This window comes from Onychomys torridus, chromosome 9, assembly GCF_903995425.1.
Source record: "Onychomys torridus chromosome 9, mOncTor1.1, whole genome shotgun sequence".
Taxonomy (NCBI): Eukaryota; Metazoa; Chordata; class Mammalia; order Rodentia; family Cricetidae; genus Onychomys; species Onychomys torridus.
Genome location: NC_050451.1, coordinates 50904167 through 50923879, shown reverse-complemented (window position 1 = coordinate 50923879; position 19713 = coordinate 50904167). Strand labels below are relative to the sequence as shown.

At 45.3% G+C, this 19713-nt stretch overlaps 1 protein-coding gene across 1 annotated transcript in view; it reads left to right on the top strand.

The window, feature by feature from the left end:
• Positions 1-17461, top strand: part of LOC118591398 (guanylate cyclase soluble subunit beta-2) — a 37880-nt gene extending 20419 nt beyond the window's left edge. Inside the window, exons 7-12 of the mRNA XM_036199671.1 lie at positions 1137-1457; positions 5192-5340; positions 5931-6077; positions 7514-7668; positions 9051-9202; positions 17199-17461. Coding sequence (XP_036055564.1) covers positions 1137-1457; positions 5192-5340; positions 5931-6077; positions 7514-7668; positions 9051-9202; positions 17199-17344 — 1070 coding nt within the window. The 3' untranslated portion in view covers positions 17345-17461. The remainder of the gene's footprint in view (positions 1-1136; positions 1458-5191; positions 5341-5930; positions 6078-7513; positions 7669-9050; positions 9203-17198) is intronic.
• Positions 17462-19713: the final 2252 nt, after the last annotated feature.

Below are 19713 nucleotides of genomic sequence, written 5' to 3'. Positions count from 1 at the left end.
AAAATTCAGATTGCAAATAGATACCAGATAGTCCCTCTTTCGGTAATACAGAATATTAAGAGTCATTATGCATCTGAAGTATTATTATTTTAGATGATTTTCACTGTTCTCTTGTGCTTATAATCCCTCTTTGGGTAATACAGAATATTAAAAGTCAATATGTATCTTCAATACGATATAGATGACATTCACTATTCTCTTATGTTTTTCCTTTACTGTAATGAATGGGCACTGCTTTTATGATACATTAAAAATCATATATATTTTTAAAGAAATACACAATTTGAGTCTGAGAAGCAAGATTTCTTATGATACACAGTGGGTTTTTTGTGTGTTACTGTGGCATAGGACACAGCTGGATAATGTAAAAAGAGAAAACAGGTGTGGTGGCTCATACATATAATATCATCGCTTGGACGGTTGAGACAGGGGGATTGCTATGAGTGCTGGACCAGCCTAAGCTACAGAGTGATAAATATTCTGACATAAAAAACGGATGGATGGATGAATGAATGAATAGATAGATAGATAGATAGATAGATAGATAAATAAATAAATAAATGGGCTGAAGGGATGACCCAGTGATTAAGAGCACTTGATCTTGTAGAGGACCCAAGTTCAGTTCCCAGTTCCCACATCAGATGGTCTATAACTAGCTGTAGCTCTAGTTCTAGGTCATCTGACACATCCACACTCAAATTGGGAACATAAGCACACATACCTACATACAAATAAAAATTTTTAAAGAAAGAAACAGAGAGAGAGAGAGAGAGAGAGAGAGCCTGAACTCAAAGTCTTAGACAATGCAACATTTATGGAAGTGAGAAAAGGGAGAGTGTAGACACAGAGCAAAGAAAAACTTGAAATAAGTAGGGAAAGTCCAGAGAAGAGAGAAGACAGAGCAGCTGGCGTTGGCACCTCGAGCTCAGAACCACAGTCACAGGAAGAGCCGCTATGAACAGAGTGGCAGAGGAGTGAGTGGAGACAGAAGTACAGAGGAGTTTCACGACACGTGGCTGGGAAGGAGGGAGCAGGTTGTGCAGAGGCTGAAGGATATACGGTATGGGTGCTGCTTGCCGCTTGTTCCATGTGATTACATGTGGTTTCATTGTCACACTCCTCTCTGTGATGGGCAGGCCAGATGATCTGGATGGACTCTCTGGAGTGCATGATCTTCATGTGTTCTCCAAAGCTGTGCAGCCTGCAAGAGCTCGAAGAGAGCAAGATGCATCTTTCTGACATCGCCCCCCATGATACCACCAGGGATCTCATCCTCCTCAACCAGCAAAGGCTGGCAGAGATGGAGCTGTCCCGCCAGCTGGAGGAGAAAAAGGAGGAGTTGCGTGTCCTCTCCAAGCACTTGGCCATCGAAAAGAAGAAGACAGAGACCTTGCTGTATGCCATGCTGCCTGAACATGTGGCCAACCAGCTCAAGGAGGGCAAAAAGGTGGCAGCAGGTAAGGTACCCTTCCTTAGACAGTGACCTTGGAGTATAGGGAGGACAGTGCTCATGCTAAAGGATGTGGACTTTGAACCTAGGCAGATCTGGGCTTGATTTATGGCTTTATCATTTAGAAATGGCATCACCTTGGGCTAAGTGGTTAACCCACATTCCCTTCATTTCTCTCCCTATACAGAAGATAATAAAAAACAATACAAGAGAGGGGCGTGGATTGTTTTCAGAGCAGGACACAGACAAGGAGGCTCTGGTGGTGTAGTGATATTTCCGGGTTCTTATAGAAAATGAAATTGTTATTTTTTAAACAGTGAGAATTCACTGGTTTTGTGTGTGTGTGTGTGTGTGTGTGTGTGTGTGTTGGTGCATGTGCCTGTACGCACATGGAGGTCAGAGACAGCTGTCCCTTTCTACTCCTTTCTGACTGATTCCTTTGAGACATGGCTTCTCACTGATACCAGAGCTCTGCTAGAGGGCAGCAAGCCTCAGAAATGTTTCAGCATCTTCCCCTCACCACATTCAGGCTTTTGGACCGCTGTACTTGGCTTTTTATGTGGGTGTTGGGGATTTGAACTCGGGCCCTCATGCTCACACAGTAAGCAATCTGGCCCTCGTAGCCATCTCCCTACTCTCAAGTTCATTTTCCTTACAGTAGAAGTGGCGTGACTAGTTTAACATACGCTGGCTTTGACTGTGACCTAGTGAAAGGCGAGGGAAGACTGGAAGCTCATCACACAGCAGGTGATGAGCCAGGCCTGTGCCGAGGCTGGGCGAGGGGCAACCAGCAAGATTTTATCCTGAGGGTAAATGGTGAGGGCTCTGAAGTTGCCAGCATAAAAACATGTTGTGATTTATTTCCAGGTGGAATAGAGAGTTGGGTAAGAGCACTTGTTCTACAAACATGAAGACCTGAGTTCAAATCCCCATTACCACCATTAAAAAAAGCAGTACATGACCATGTGGAAGCCTGATACAGTGAGAGATACTTATTAAAAAGCTGGGTATGGCCGCATGGACTAGAACCCCAGCATTGGGGTTGGAGGAGGTAGAGACTGGTAGATGCAGGAGCTTGCTGGCCAGCCAGCCTAGATGAAAAGGGGAGCTTCTAATTCAGTAAAAGACCTTGTTTCCAGGCAGTAAGTCAGGGAGCAGTAGAGAAAGATACACAATTCCTTCTTCTGGCCTGTGGGCTCATGTATATGAACTCTCATGTATATGCAACACACACACACACACACACACACACACACACACACACACACACACCAGAAAGAAGATCAAGCCTGAGACAATGGCAGTCAGGTCAGTTTAGAAATATTGAGTGTGAGATATCTATAGGACTTCACATAAATAAGAGCAGCAAGTAGTTAGGAATTTGTTGTAGAAGGCGTGTTACTTTTGTTTATGTTGCATTTGTTTAACTCTGTGAAGCTGTGTTACTGTGCCTGTGTAAAACACCTGATGGTCTAATAAAGAGCTAAATGGTCAATAGCAAGGCAGGAGAAAGGATAGGTGGGGCTGGCAGGCAAGGAGAATATATAGAATGAAAAATCTGAGAGGTGAAGAAAAAGAAAAGAAGTAGCCAGAGAAGAAGGAGGACTCCAGGGGCCAGCCACGTAGCTACATGGCAAGCCATGGAGTAAGAGTAAGATTTACAGAAGCAAGAGAACAGGAAAAGCCCAGAGGCAAAAGGTAGTTGGGATAATTTAAGTTAAAAAAAAAAAAAAGCTGGCTAGAAACTAAGTCAAGCTAAGACCGGTCATTCATAACCAAGAATAAGCCTCTGTGAGTGATTTGGGAGCTGTGTGGTGGGCCCCCCCAAAAGAGACACACACACACACACACACACACACACACACACACACAAGCAAACAACAGGAATTGTAGGCAGAAATGAAGGGAAAGTTTTGGCATAGAACTATATAGGTCTAGAATCCATCGAACTGTGGGTGATAACTAATCATAGGCTCTGTGAATGATGTAAGATCATCTAGGTAGTTTTTGTCAAGTTGACACAAAGTCACCTGAGAGGAGGGAACTTCAGCTGAGGAACTGTCTCCATCAGGTTGGCCTGTGGCATGTCTGTGGGGTATTTTCTTGATTGATGGAAGGTGACTTAGCTCACTGTGGGTGGTACCACCTCTGAGCATGTGGTCCTAGGTTATATGTGAACAGTAGCCAGAAGCTAGCAAGTAAGCAGTGTTCCTCCACGGTACTGCTTCAGCTCCTGCCCCGACATTCCTCAGTGATTGACTGTTAACTGGGAATTGTAAGAGGAGACAACCCTTTTCTTCCCACCATGGCTTTAGTCAGTGTTTCCTGACAGCAACAGAGAAGCAGAGAGGGCAGGATATGAGGTGGGAGGAGAAGGTGGTGGGGAACAGCCAACATTTAAGAATGAGGAAACCGGACAAAGACATAAAGCCAAATGAGCTCAGTGCTGTTTTTAGATATTCTGTCCCATGTTGCTTTGTTTGGTCTTTTTGTTTTTAACCCCATTGGTCTTTTGCTTATATAATATGGTTTCCAGTTTTATGTCTTTATGGGTGTGTGAATGTGTCTCTGGGTGTATATATTCCTTGTGTTTTTCAAATCTGTTTGTTTGTATTGTTTTATTTCAGTTCATTTGCTTCTTATTTGTCTGTTTGTGTTCTAAAGAGAGAGAAAGAAAGGTGTGAAGTTGGATGGGTGGGGAGGTGGGAAGGACCTGGGAGGAGATGAGGGTTGGGAAACTGTGACAGAATGTATCTTATTTTTAAAAAATTATTTTCAATTAAAAAAATGGCCATATTGGACAAGAAAAAAATTAAAAAAAATAAAACAAGGAGAGAAGGCTGAGAGCAGAAGCAGGAATGGTAGAGTCGTGTGAAGACAGATTAGAGACAGACAGACAATGCAGAAGGCACCCATTATGTTCCAGGTCCCAACAATCCACTTTGTCAGTCCATAGTTACTGAGAATCTACCCATGCCAAGCCTGCTCTACATGCTAGCATGCAGCGGATATCTGTGCAAATAGTCTCCCATCTCCATTCTCACTGAGATGAGCAGTGCGAGTCAGGCATAGAGACAGTAGTTGTGCAGGCCCCAAGGCAGGGGCGCTCCTCGTGCTGAGATAACCCCAAGAAAGACAGCATGGCTGGATCAGAGTAAGCCAGAAGTCGTCGAGACGTAAGGTCAGAGGTGGCATGGACAAGGTCTCATTTGTAGGGTATGCTACGGATAAAAAAGTGGGTACTAACTTAACAAGATGGCTGTTTGCCATGTGGAAATTAATATAATTGGGGACCATGGTAGAAGAGGAAAAGACATAGGAGAAAGTGGCAGCTATGGCACTGTACCAAGATGGACTCCTCGGGACCGATGCTGCCATCGCTGTAGTTCAGGTCCTGCTTTTGGATCAGAGGGGCCATTTCTCTCAACCCACACCACTGTCACTCTTCAGTGGGAGCATTTGCTTGCTCATGTTCCTGCCTCCATCACTAGCTGGGGCACTCCTTAAGGCCCGGAGCTCCTTCTATTTCATGCAATATGACTCTGGTGGAACAATGACCATCTCACAGCAGGGACTCAATGTATGTGCTCAGATCTCTTGACTAGATGGGGGGAAGTGAGTGGCATCAGCTCCTTTCCCCCAGGGCAAAGGCAGGCTTGGTCTTCAAAAGACACTGAATTAAACATTCACAGAATTATTATTCTGTATCCTTGGCTACCACTGACATCGTTTCTGTTGCAGGAGAATTCGAAACATGTACAATCCTTTTCAGTGATGTGGTGACATTTACCAACATCTGTGCAGCCTGTGAACCTATCCAAATAGTGAATATGCTGAACTCAATGTACTCCAGGTTTGACAGGCTAACCAATGTTCACAAGGTCTACAAAGTAAGTGTGTGTGTGGTGCAGCCTGCTTCTGGAATCAGGCCAGGAAGGAAGCACTTGAACCTGTCTTCCTTTTCTGCGTCTGCTCCAGTCTGAAAAGGAGAGGCACACAAGGAATGAGAAGTGCTTTGGGAATCCTTTTAGAATACCCATACTCAGAGGGTGCTTGGGTACCCAGGAGCAGCAATCACCACTTTCCCAGGCATCAGTCTCCTGCTCAGCAGAGTTTCATCCACATATGTCATTAACTAGTATAGAACATCATATGACTACCCAGGAACTTCATCTTCTCTGGGACTCATTTTCACTAAAAGCAGAAAGGAGGTTGGTGGTATGGCGCAGAGATAAGGTGTTTGCCTAAATATGTGAGACCCTGGGTTCCATCCCTGACACAAAACAAAACAAAACAAAATCAGATTATCTCTTGGCCATCTTGTGTTCCTTCTTCCTCCTCCTCATTTCCCCAGGGGCAAAAAAAAATCAGTAGCTGAAAAAGCTCTTGTCAATGTCTGGAAAATGGCAGGCACATGTGGGTGTTTGGTTGGGACATGAAGGAAACTCATTGACATTTTTTTTTTTTTTTGTCCTGGCAGGTGGAAACAATAGGTGATGCTTACATGGTGGTGGGTGGTGTACCAGTGCCTGTTGAGAGCCATGCTCAGAGAGTCGCTAATTTTGCTTTGGGCATGAGAATTTCTGCAGAAGAAGTGATGAATCCTGTCACTGGAGAACCCATCCAGGTAGGGAGCAAAGGAGTATTTCACTTGAGACAAAATGTGACACACACACAAGTAAAGCTCTCGTCTGCCCAGGGTAGGTTTGGTGTATGTTATAGCACGTACACTGCACCTTCTATCAAAATCTTTTCTTCTCTTGCTTATGTTTCTGAGCAGGAAAGCTGTGAAGAAGGCTCCGCTTTCCCAGGCTCCAGAGCAAGCTGTTTGCTCTTGAAATTTTCCTGTGACTCATGGATACTCTATGTGATAGGCTGGTGCTGAGCACACCTCATTTGTAATTCCTGCTTTTCTGTTCAAACATCACTGCAGGTGGCTTGGCTTTCCTGAGCCACCAAGATTCCTGCTTGGGGAAATGCATGCCCAGCATGCCCCTGATAGCTCATAGTTCAGCTGAGGTGTGTACCATTACTGATATGAATGGAGATCTGGACAATCAACCTTGGACAATTTGGGGCGGTTTTGGTTTGGTAAAAATTAAATGTGTATTTATTTTTTATGACACAAGGCGGTACCTACATTTTTAGGTACTATTTTACCTGAAAGGAATGAAAACGTGTTCACAAGTGTATCTCTACAGACTGTTTATAGCTGCCATACTTATAGCTCCAAACTGGAAATAACCTAAGTATCCACAAAAAGGAGAATGGATGGATGAATCATGGTACATTCTTCCTACTGGGCAATAAAAATTATGACTATGGATATCCATGACACTGTGAAGGAATCTGAAAACAATACATTGTATAAATGAAACCAGCATTCTGATTTCATTCATGTGATGTCAGAAGAGAAAATTAATCTTTGATATAAGTAAGAAACCAATACTATTCTGGAGAAAGGTGATATTGTGGTTCTTTTCCTGAGAGACATGAACAAATATTTATCTCATGTGGGGCACCAGCCACAGCCCAAATGAGCAATTGAGCCTAAGACTAGCTTAGTGAACCAGTGAGATTATTGGGGGTACTCACAGGAGCCTCAAATGCAGCTGTGACACTAAGAAGCCCACCCTAGCATTAGTGACAGCTTATGGAGGCTGCCTCCTTGGACCCCGACCCCAACACAGTTTTTCAGGCAGCTCCTGAAAAGACAGTTTCTCTTCCCTGGAGCTTTTACAACCTTTGGGAAGTTCCTGAGGTTGCCATCCTTTTATGCTGCATTAGCGTTCTGAGACAAGGTCTTCCCTTCTCCCTCAGAAAGGAATGCTCTAATTCCCCACGCAGCAGACTAGGGGGTGCTAACTAGAAAAGGGCACGAGATAACTTTGCAGATTAATGGACCAGTCTACATTTCATTTTTGATGGTGGTCTCAGAGACATGTGCACTTGTCAAACCTCATGGAGCTTTTCAGGTGTTTTTTCCTTTTAGCTAACCCATGCCTTCAAAGTAAAGGCAAGAAGATTCAATGTTCTCTTTTCAGTGACATTCTCTCTGTACAGATCAGAGTGGGAATCCACACTGGACCAGTCTTGGCAGGTGTGGTGGGAGACAAGATGCCTCGGTACTGCTTGTTTGGTGATACTGTAAACACAGCCTCGAGGATGGAAAGTCACGGGCTTCCCAACAAAGTGCATCTGAGCCCCACAGCCTACAGGTTGGCCATTGGTTTACCCCTGCCTTCACTGTCCTTCCAGCTTCCCCAGACCATCTCACTGCCCAGCAGCATGGGGAAGGACAGGAAAGCAAGCTGATGTTAGTTCTCCTGTGCATTACTGACTTACAGTCAGGAAATAGTATGAGACTTCTACCATAACTTGTGTTTTTGCTGGTTATTTTTCATATAACTCCCAGGCCAAATCCAATTTGTTGCTTGTTTTTGTAAATAGTTTTAGTGGGATAAGACAGTGGTACTTTGAGAAAATAGCCCCAGTACTGAGCTGAATGAAGGAGTGACTGTTTTGTTTGTGGTCCCCAGAAAAGAAGCTAGAATTCAGCAGCAAGGTCTCATGATATAAGACATATGCTTTTATTTGCACATTATCAATTGCTGATGTCTCTGTGAGTGGCAGTCAGGCAATCATGACAGAGACTATGGCTCACAATACCTGAAACAGGCACTCCTGGTCTTTCTCAGAAAAATCTTGTCAGCTTGGTCTAGTAAAGGAAGAAAGAGAATTCATAGTTGTTTTTTAAGTAGAACAAATATAAAGATGTACACCAAAATGGCACTACTTCTCTAGCTGTTAGGATAGGCCACACTTAGATCGAATTCCTTCATACCGGTTAGCTCCTTCGCTGTTGAACAGCCCTGTGAAGAAAAGCCACTGCCACTCTTATTAACACGAGGCACAATTAAAAAAAAAATCTGGTGAGTTTTTTGTTGATGGTTTGTTGTTGTTGTTTTTAATTTTCCTGTTTTCTAAAAAGAGGGAGAGAGGAAGAAGGCTTGGAGCTGGATGGTGGGAAGATTTTGTAGGCGATGAGGGAGGGGAAACCTTGATCAGAATATATTGTAGAAAGGAAATGATTCCCAATAAAAGAAGAGCAAAGGGAAACATTTGGTACTGAGTCTTACAAATGAAACAAAAGAAAGAACAGTTAACAGCTTACCTCAGCTCCAAGAAGGCCAGGGAGAACTGGGTAAGGTTCAGACTCCCACACTAACCAGTCTACTCTCCCACCTTTAGAATTAGAGCATGGGATATGGGAGGTGGGGAGAGGTCCATAGCCAGAAAAGAAGGCTTTATGGAGATGGCACAAGCTGAATCTTGAATAACGATTTAGACAAAACTAGGGTGCTTGGGAGTAAAGACCAAGCAGGAGGGTAGAAACAAGGTGTGTGGGTCCCCTGTGGCTACTAGCTTCTGGCACCCTGCTCAGGACACTGGCCCTTCATGCCCCCCTCTTTCCCCACTGAGTCCCTCACCCTGATGTCCTAACAGGCTCTGATGTCACCTCAGATCCTCCCTTCTCTGCTGTGGTCCAGGGCTGGTCTGTGGTTTTGATATTTGGCACATTTCTCTTCTCTCTATATAGAGCCCTGGAAAACAAAGGGTTTGACATAGTCAAGAGAGGTGAGATTGAAGTAAAAGGGAAAGGAAAAATGACCACATACTTTCTGATCCAGAACCTGAATGCCACTGAGGATGAAATCATGGGGCGAGCTACAGCTCTCACCCATCCGAAGGGTAAGCAAATCCACAAGGCTTGTCCTCAATGCCGAGGATTCCTCACTGAGCTCTTCAGATGTGTCTAACATGGTCCTTTGGTCAGACAGGTAGGATCCCACCCTCCACAATGCTGCTACCATCCAGGCAATGGAAACCTGTGATGATCAGCTTGGCAATCTTTCCCTGGTCACTCACACTCCAGGGCAAGGTCTCACCCACATCAATTTCCACAGAGCTTGTCTATCCAAGAGATGAGCTTTCCCACAGATGCCCTGGCACTAAGGCATTATTCAGAGTGTTTCTCCTGCTCCTCCACCCAAGTGGAGGCTCCTGAACAGGCTTTCCACATACACTAGAAGCTTCCAAAGGGGAAAAGGAATAAAAATCACACCTCCTGAGCCTCCCCAAAGAGCACCTCCACTTGGGGACAAAGTGTTCAAACATCTTAGCCTATGGGGGATGTTCTCACTCAAACCACAGAAACCCCTGTGGGATTAAGCTTTGGGGGAAAGGCGGCAGAATACAGCTGTCACAGGCTATCATGGCATGTGTGTTTTTTAAAGATCATGATTGCTGAGATAATTTCTCAAGACAAGTGAGACAATCTATTTGAAGTTAGGTCAGCTTAACATATTAATAACATATTAACATCTCAGCTGCTGTCATTTTTATCAGATGAGGTTTCTTCAGGGTCACATGAGTCCCAGTCATTGGGCACTAAAGATGGACCTAAAGATTCCCCTTTGTTTTGATCCCAGAAGTCAAGGCCAAGGGATGACCAGCTGACCTTTCTGCTCAACTCTGGAGATAGGACATGGGAAAACAAAATAAAACAAAACAAAACAAAAAAACTTTGGGATTCTCTTACTCAGAATCAAGGATGAGGGGAATTTGGGGTTCTGGGTTAGGAGAGGCTGAGAAGCTATCTATGGTGGCCAGGAGCATCTCTCTTGTCTGTGTTCCTGGTCATCCTATACCTGCATGTTTCAGATATTGTGTCCTTCTCCCATTTCTCACTTGTCAAGAAACATTTGTTTAGTGCATCCATGACTGTATAGGATTGTCTTAGTACACAGTACTGCCTGGAAAGCTTGATCCTGTATCACAGTTTCATCTTCAGAGCTGTACCTCCAGGAAGGCATCTTTGGTCCTCTCCACTACTCATTTTTATAATGGGCATTCACCCCTATCTTAAATGATCTTCCTTTTGTTCCATGTGTTGTATCTGGTTTCCCTTGACATACACATAGTCCATGTAAAGGGGATGACCTCACACACTTAGTTTGGCAAATGCCAGCAGATCCTGGGACAGTACCTGGTCTGGTCACTTGAGAAACTCTCTTCTCTTCAGGAACAGAGTGACCAGAAATATTTAAATTCTGATGAAAGAGCTCCACAAGAATAGTGATGAAAGAGTAAGTGTGGGAGCCCCACCTCTACCACACCCTGATCCTTATATGGGCATCATTATGAAAATGTTCCCACCAGCAGCCAAATCCCACTGAGACTCGGAGCTCAGTGAGTCTTGCCACTTCAGCATCTACTTGTTTCCCAAGCTCTAGGGAGTTGGATGAACACCCAGGACTTCCCTCATTGGTCACGTCTGTACCCATCTCAGCATGTGACCACCTGGCTGCCTGCCATACATGGTGGCTGTTTGACATACTTTTATGTCTGACTTGGCACCTTCTTGCCCTGATAGGTACCATTTCTCTTGAAAAAAATGTCTCAGAGCCCTGGCAGCATGGAGGAGCACTATACAGATGCTTCTTTGAGGGCCAGGCTAACCATTCTCTCAACCTTCTTAAGCCTTCTGCTATGGTGATAAGAAGCTCAGGGCAGGAACCAGACCTATAGGCTCCACCCAGAACCTCAGTAACACTTTGATAACATGCTTTTCTTTCCCTATACAGTGAATTTGGGTGTTTGTCTGTAAGAAGACTTTCCCAGTGTAATTAAAAGGGAGTATTGAGCCAGAGAGTAACTGGAGTATGTTTACTTAGATATTTAAGCAAGTGCCTTTCAGCGTTGACTGAACTGTTGCTCTTCTAGCTGTCTTTGCAAGTAGGCTCCTTGTGGTTAATGCTTTTTGTGAATTTCATGCTCTCTTCAACTTATCTCCTAATCTCCCAGTGACTATAGAGTAATGCTTTCCAGGCTGACCTGTATACAATACTTAGACAAGTAGCGTGGGCCCCTCTCTGTGGTGACTCCTCCTTAGAAACCATAGTGAGAGGTGTCTACTTGCTAGGTTCCCCACAGGTAAAGTTAGTCTGAGGGACTTATTCAACCAACTCTTAACTGTTCATCTGGAGAACTTTAGAGGTTAGGGTCTCTCTCCTGGTCAAGTTTAGGGTTTTGTGGTTACCTGCTGTGGCCTTACTGATTCACTTCTCACTTGCCTCCTGCAAACAGGGGACACCCTTGCAATCCCCCTGTTGGAGTGCTTCTTGGATGGGTTTGTGGTCACTTAATTGCCAGGATCTTGACTCTCTAAGTGACACAAGCTTCTTTCTAGACATATCCAATTTACTGGGGTCCAACTGTTTGCAGCCAGCTGCTGGAGGGGCTGGGTCACTATTCTCAGCTCACAAGCCTTCTTGAGTCTTCCCAAAGTGTGACTGTCAAATTTTTCACACCCCTCTTGCTCAGGACTCAGGAGTGGCTCAGCTGTTCTGACCCTTGGACTTTCTGGAAGTTGGGCTGTTAACTATAGAAGCAGCACCTTGAAAGGTGTAAATGGACTCTGCATAAGTAAGAGGCTCCGAAAAGAGGAATGTGGACTGTTAGTGTTAGGGTGGCCTCTAAAGTCCCTGGTGTCATTCTGGGGGCTATGGCGGGTGTGCCACACTGGAGGTGGGTCCCCTGGGAGCAGTGGGTATAAAGGGAAGCATCTTTGAGACAGCTGTGGACAGACAGATAGCTGGGCTTCACCCTGAAGACAACCCAGGAGGTCGAGCATGGGTCTTGTGACTCTGGATTGATAACCAGCTTTATAGGCAGTTCTAATAAGCTGCTGGGTTCAGGAGCCATCAGAAAGAGAGATCACTGGAATCCAGAATCACTAGGGCTGGGTTGGAGTCTAGGGAGAGCAATTGTTTTCCTCACCCTGAAGGCGGGAGTGATGAAGGGCCTGCTTCACAGAGTTGTTCTGAGGAATACATTAGGCAGAAGGCACTCCCACAGACTCCAGATATCTATACATGGCAGTCACTTTGAGACCCTACTGCTGCCGGCTCATCTGGAAAGAAAGTCACTTACAAGACTGTTGGAGACCCCACAGTAGCTTACAGAAAAGAGACTGTGTAGGGTGTGTCTTAGTTACTGTGCTGTTGCTGTAACAAAACACTAGGACCAAGGCCACTTATAGAAGAGTTTATTTGCCTAATGACTCCCAAGGGAGAAGAGTCCCCCATGGCAGAGTGGAGGCAGAAAACACTCAGAATGCATGCATGGTGGCTGGAGTAGGAAGTTGAGCGCTTGCATCTTGAACCTCAGCACAAAGGAGAGATTGAACTAGAACTGATGTGATTCTCTAAATGCTCAAAGAGCACATACTAGTGACATACTTTCTCTATCAAGGCCTCCTAAACCTACCCAAACAGCACCAGCAGGCCAAGTGTTCAACTACTACAGCCTATGGGGGTCATGTTCATTCAAACCACACAGGGAGCATTGGATGAGCAGGAAAATGTGATCCTTGTGCAGGCATGAGGACCTCCAAACTCTTATAGAGCATCAGGCACTGTGGTAGGCATGGGTGGTGTTGAGTACACACAATGAATCCAGGAAACAGTGTAGAGGATGGCAGAAATGGGCAGAGGATCTGCTCAGATCACTGCAGGGCATGAAGGGTTCTGGAGATTAGAGACTTATTTCCTCCACAGCATGGGCTCCCTCGCCCATAGAAAGAAGCCATGGAATAATACCCTCTCCCCATGTTCTGGGGATGCCACTGTGACCTATGCCACCTGCATAGCTTTCTCTTCTCATTGGTAGAATTGAACCCCTGCCTTTCCCCCCACACCCCCCTTCATTTATGGAACCTGTGACCCCTTTTCTCTGGCCACACTCTGATATGGTTAGCCTATCACTTGTCTTTCTGCCACAGCCAGTTAATGCCGCACAGCTGAAGGCTGGATCTGGGCAAATTAGATAGAGGTTCAGGGATCAAGCCAGCTATATGCTTCATGCTGAATATTAGATAGGCAAAGCTTTGGCCAGGGTCACACCACAGTGGGCAAAGCCTTGCAGATAAAGGAGAAGACTGAGGAGTCTGTGCCCATACTTGGCCCAAACCTTCTGCCCCAGTTCATAGAGGGTCAGGGCTGAAGCCAAACATGACCTTGTAGGTTTTATTATCAATATAGGTGGTAAGACAGATGCAGCAATGCAAGAAAAATAAAAGATGATTTATTCACAAGTCTTAGAATCTCTGCTTGTAAACTCATACCCTGGAGACCTGCAGAGCCCTGGCCCTATACCTAGCAGTGGTCCAAATCCAAATTCTATTCCCCAAGACAACAGCATTTCCCCAAACTCCATGCCACTGTCCTGGCTGACACCATAGCACCCCGCCCAATCCCCTCATAACTGGCAGTATCGTGCACACATCCATGCAATGGATATCTGCCCGGTGTGTATGGGGGTGTCGTCTGCAGCCATTGTTTCCATTTAGGTGCGTAAAGTCTATTTCCAAGAGTTTTTATACTGCTTCTAGTACTAGACTGTGTGGTTCATTTAACAAAGATTATCTCTTTATTAATTTATATCTGAGAAGAAATGCTTATTTTTTTAAAAAAACAGAAAGTTCAATAAGCCAAAAGAAGAAAACAAACTCCCTTGTGACTCATCACCCAGAGAGATTAATGTTTTAAAAATTGAGGTGCACATCTTCTCAGAGTTGTGTGCATAAAGGCATATGTGTGTATGCTTTCTCTTACAAAAATGGGAGTATTACATATACACATGTGTGTATCTTATACTGTTTCGTTCTTTCCTTTAGAGTTTCAAATAAATTTTATTTTTTATTCTGTTTTAATTTTATTTTATGTGTATAGATATTTTTCCTGCATGTATGTTGGTGCAACACATGTGTACAGTGCCTATGGAGACCATAGTAGGATGTCAGGTCTCCTGGGACTGGAGTTACAGACTGTTGTGAGCTGCCATATGGGTTCTGGGAATTGAACCCTGCGCCTCTGGAAAAACAGCCATTGCTCTTAACTGCTAAACCACCTCTCCAGCCCCTGAAATATATTTTAAGCAGAGTATGGAAATTAAACAAAAGGTGTGCTTACATGGCACTTTAGTTCCCACATGACCTGTGCTGTTACAATACTCACACACACATTTATATACGATCACATGGAAATCCCAGTGATCGTATGTCTCTGCACATTTACAGTGTAACTTCAGTGACCTTGACATTCTGAAAATCATGAGGTTTCCTCTAAAATGTTCAGGAAAGACTAAGTTCATTCAATTTAGGTTTCTGTGTAGTTTATCTCAGGTATATGGATATTAGTAATCCATAGAAGATAAACCTCATAATGAATCAGGAAAGGTAATTAATCAGAATGTTATACTGTATGTGCACACACATATGCATTGTGTGTTTGTGCTCTCGTGTGTGTGTGTGTGTGTGTGTGTGTGTGTGTGTGTGTGTGTGCAGGTGCAGTGCATATGCTAATGAAAGCCAAAGAAAGGTTGAAGTTCATCCTGCCACTTAATTTTTGAGACAGGGTCTCTCCTTGAACCTGGAGTTCACTGGCTGGCCAGGCTGACTGGTAGTGAATCTTCCCCACATTGCTGGGCTTACAGGTGTGTGTCACTGTGCCCATCTTTTGTGTGGATGCTGGGGATTGGCCAGCTCCTTACTGACTGAACCATCTTCTTGGCCCTTCTGCAGCATTATATATCTATGAGTTTAGAGGAAATGCCCATGGGGATGCTTTTACCTCTGGGAAACTGAGGCACAGAGCACTGTTGGGGTGACAGAATTCAGTCACTGATAGTTCTGATGGTGACAGTGAACCTGGAGACAGGTGGCTGGGTAGTTTTTTTGTTTTAAATGTATGTATGTGGCATGTTTGCCAATGTATGTGTGTTCACATGTTTGTGTGTGTGTGTGTGTGTGTGTGTGTGTGTGTGTGTGTGTGTGTGTAGAGGCCTGAGACTCACATCAGCTGTCTTTACCTTTACATATTGAGGCAGGCTCTCTCACCAAATGTGAAGCTAGGTGTTTCAGAGACTAGATAGTCATCTTGCTGAGATTCTCTGTCTCCACCTTTGTGCTGGGATTACAGGTAAGCTGCCAAGCCCACCAACCATTATGGCTTCTGTGTGGCTTCTGGGGATTTGAATTCTAATCCTCACACTTAAGCAACTTTCCCCCACTGAGCCATCTTCTAAACCCCAAGTGTTTTCAGTAGAAAACAAACAGAAACACACACACACACACACACACACACACACACACACACACACACACGGAGTTTGTGTTCTGCATTTCTGCACTGTGATTCTAGCATTAAAGTGAACCCAAACCCTTTCAAACACACTCTCTCATCATTCGACTTTTAAAATTATAATAATTATCAGATTTCCAAGAAACCTAGTAGTACAATAAACTCCATAATTAAAAAGGAAAGAAATAAAGGGTATTAAGAATAATAAAATTCGTAATACAAAACAAAAGGAAAGAACAAAGCTAACACTTGAATAGGTAACAGTTGCTGGCTGAACAGGGTTCAGCATTTGCCTTCATGTGTGCTCAGTGATAGGGAGAGGGGAATGATAGATTATCAGATGAACCTTTAACTAGTGGGACTCAGTCACTCCATTTGGGCCACATTCTCTAAGAATATCATATCTGAAAGGGAAACGTGTAATTTGAGAGTTCTATGGACCTTGATTCTGTGACACTTTTAGACCCATTTTAAATTCTGCACATAACTTATCTACTTGAGTTGCCATGAGGCAGGCTCTGCCTGTCCAGATCTCCTTCTTCTGGGTCTGAGGACACAAGACTGGAGGTAGGTCCAGAGGCCCCAGGTTTCTTTCTGACTCACCTCCTGACCACTAAATACTTCATTAAACAGGGCTTGTTACAGTCCTGCCATGCTAGAAACTGCCTGATGCTCTTTAGAGCTTAAGGTGAAACTGATCATGAGGCAGATTTGTGGAGAAACCTGAGGTGTTACCAGCCCCCACCCCATGCCACAGAAGCAGACTCGTGAAATTGGGGAGGGAGAGCAGATTTGATTGACTGCTTTCTAGGATGCTAGATGTATGTGAGCCTCAACCCACCATAGGAGCCTTTCTGAACTCAAGTGTGTCTGCGACAATGATTACTATAGAGAAGAAAAAGGACATGACATGTGACCAAATCTCAGATGCTGCAGGGAGGGCAGGCAGCAGGGGTAGAGCAAGCCTCTGACAAGCAGCCTCCTATAGCCAGAGCTCCCTAACTCCACTCCCTCCTCCTCTCCTGGCTCATATCCCAGAGGCAGCTGTGTCCCTGAGCCCGCTCTCTGGCCTCCCACAGGTAGACAAATTGGCTGTCGGAGTTTTTTCCTCCACGTGGGACATTGGGTTAATCACTTGCTATAAATCATCACTTGAATTATTAGTTTCTCCCATTTTACAGATGAGGAAACATGAGACCCAAAGAATAAGTGACATGGCAGTTACAGGCCAGCAGTGCCATGCACCCCAGTGCATGGCACCAGGTCTGAACCCCAGCCCCAGTAGCCTTACTGTCCAGAGCACATAGACAGTTTCAGGCCAGCAAGGGCATGTAAGTTGTGCAGAGGTAAAGATTTGTGGTGACGCAGTCTAACAGAACAAAATTTCTGAGAGGAGTGAGGGGTGTGGGTGTGTCTTTGTAGCTGGGAAGACCTTATTATACAGAGTGGCCACATTGTGTTTCCAGGAGCCTGGCTCCAACAGGGCCTGCTTGCAGGAAAACCAGCTGGAAGTTTTACTCGCTGACACTTTTGTCTTGTTTCAGCTTCTGATGAAGTCACACCTGCTGGGAGCCCTGTGGCAGGGCAAGACTCCACGGATGCAGCCGACGGCCAGCCATCACCAGATCACACCAAGACAAGTTTCCTGGCTAGTGGCCCTGTGCCATCTGCCTTCTGTGTTGTATTGTAATCAAGAGAAAAAGTGAACCTACAGGATTCATTTCTTTCAGTCCATGGCAGCAAAGAAAATTAAAATATTTTCAGTTGTGTATCTTTCTCAGCACCCCTCTGAGAATAAAGGAAGAGAAACGAAACCCAAGCCTGGAAGGTTTGGAAAATGCTTTGTAGTAATGGTTCGTGGCCAGCCTTCAACTGACTTGGGCTGTACGTGTTCTAGATGTTGACTTTGCCTGTGGGTCTGCTTCTGTCTGCTCTCAGCTCCCTAGCTTCCCAATCCTTGCCTCTGGATAGGTGCCCTAGGGTCTGCTTTCACAGGACACCCTGGCCTTGGGCTCCAGTGTGCTTTTTAACTGGTAGTGGGAGGAGAGAGGGAGAGGACCTGGAGTAAAGAGACCCAGACCCTACAGCTTGTAAGTTGCCCACTAAGACAGCTGGGCTGTGGAAGGCACTGGGCCAGTGGGATGAAAGGAAGCAATTTTCCATTCCAGATGCTCCACACATCATCCTGGAGCTGCCGTTTATTCTGTTAAACACTTCTAGAGACAATCTTCACAGTGCTCAGGTGTGTTTGCCACTTTCTTATTGCTTTGTTAAAACACCATGACCAAGGTGACTTATAGAAGGGAGGGTTTATTTGGGGCTTATGGTACCAGAGAGGTAAGAGTCCATCACCATCACATGGGGGAAGACGGCCATTCTCATTCAAACTACCATACTTGGGAAGCTTGGCCAGGCTGATAAAATGCTCACAGGGCCCTTATACCTCAAATGCACCATCATTCGGTCTGGAATCTTCTGTGAGTTGAGGCCCCAGAGCCCAGGAGAGGTGTGTGAACTCTTACTGAACCAGAGCTCCTGGAATGTCTACGCTCTGGCACACACCTGTGCATGCTGTGTTTCCACAGAAGCATCTGGTGGTCTACCTCATGGACACCAGCAGATGTAGGCGGTCACTCCGATAAGAGACTTGCTCATAAACAGTGAATGCTTTGCTTGGTGGACAGCATAATCTAGGTGGAGCCCTTCCCAGAGCAGAAAATAACAGAGAACCGCCCCCCTACTCCTACCAGCTTGGCAGGCTCATTTTAACCCCCACCCCAGCCTTGCTCCAGCCCCTCTTAGATTCTTCCACTTCAGGGCACCTGTCCCAGGCTTGGCCTATCCAGATGGTGGCAGATGGCTGGTCCTCAGACTGATGACTGACAGATTCCTTGGCCTCTAGCCACAGAGGGAGGTGACATAGTTTCTAAATAAGAAGTTGAAAACACACTCCACTGCCCTGCCTCAGGGGCACGGAGCTCAAACTCGGCCTTCTAATAGCCACACCACCCCTGCTCCCACTGTCCTGCATACCAGGACAATCCTGGATGGTGGAGGAAAAGTTCTCGGGCACTGAGGAGATGGCAATCTGCTGGGGCCCCCATCTGCCACTTTCTCCTCCAACGACCGTCTTTGAGCCCAGCTGATGCCAATTCCTGACGCGTCATTTGGGCTTGGTGTCTTATCCCTCTCCTGGGCTGAGGCTTGTTCATTCTTCATAGACGTCTACCTTCCCCTGTCCCTTCTTAGTCTTTCTTCCACTTCCAACTTTCCTTCAGCTCCAGTTGTGTGAGAGAGAAAGAAAGAGAGTGACTTGCTGGTTGCCTGGCTGAGGGGTGAGATCATCGTCATCCATCCCGCAGAGAGTGGGTGCTGTGCCATAGCCTGCAGACCCAGGAAAGCAAGCAGAGGAGCTTGTTCTCCGAAGAGGACCATCTGGCTGCGACAGACTCATGCTAATCTGTAGCTTTCTTTTTCTTTATTCTTCTTGGTGTGTTCCCCAGGAGCACTTCATCTGCAGCTGTAAATTCAGACCTGGCCCCTATGAAGGCGAGTGTTCATTTGGGGAGCATGCTTATTCCCCCCACTCCTATCCCTCTTGGAGGTGTCAGGAAGCCATTGTTATCAATGGTGGGTCTCTGTGGCTTTAATGTCAGGGCTGCACTTTCAAATGGAAATCAGGCAATTATGTGCCACACAGAGAAACCTGACAGATGCAGAGGTCTTACACAACTGGCCCTGTCTGAGGGACAAAAGCACCTGGTGCTCCCCGAGGGACTATTAAATAAATAGAATACGTTTGGAGAGCACAGAAAAGCTCAAGAATAATTAACTGTGTGATGAGCATTCACAGATTCGGTGGCTGTTTAACTTCTAAATGTGATAATGATATGTCAACCAAATGCCTGAGTCATTCTTTAAAGGTGGCATGAGAAAATCCTTCTCCCTGTGTATTGAAACAGAGGAGAGACTGCTCCGAGCATCTGCATGTTGCAGTCCAAAAAGTTTCGAAGGGTTTTTGAATCATTTTATTTCCCCTCAGGAGGCTCCACTTGATTT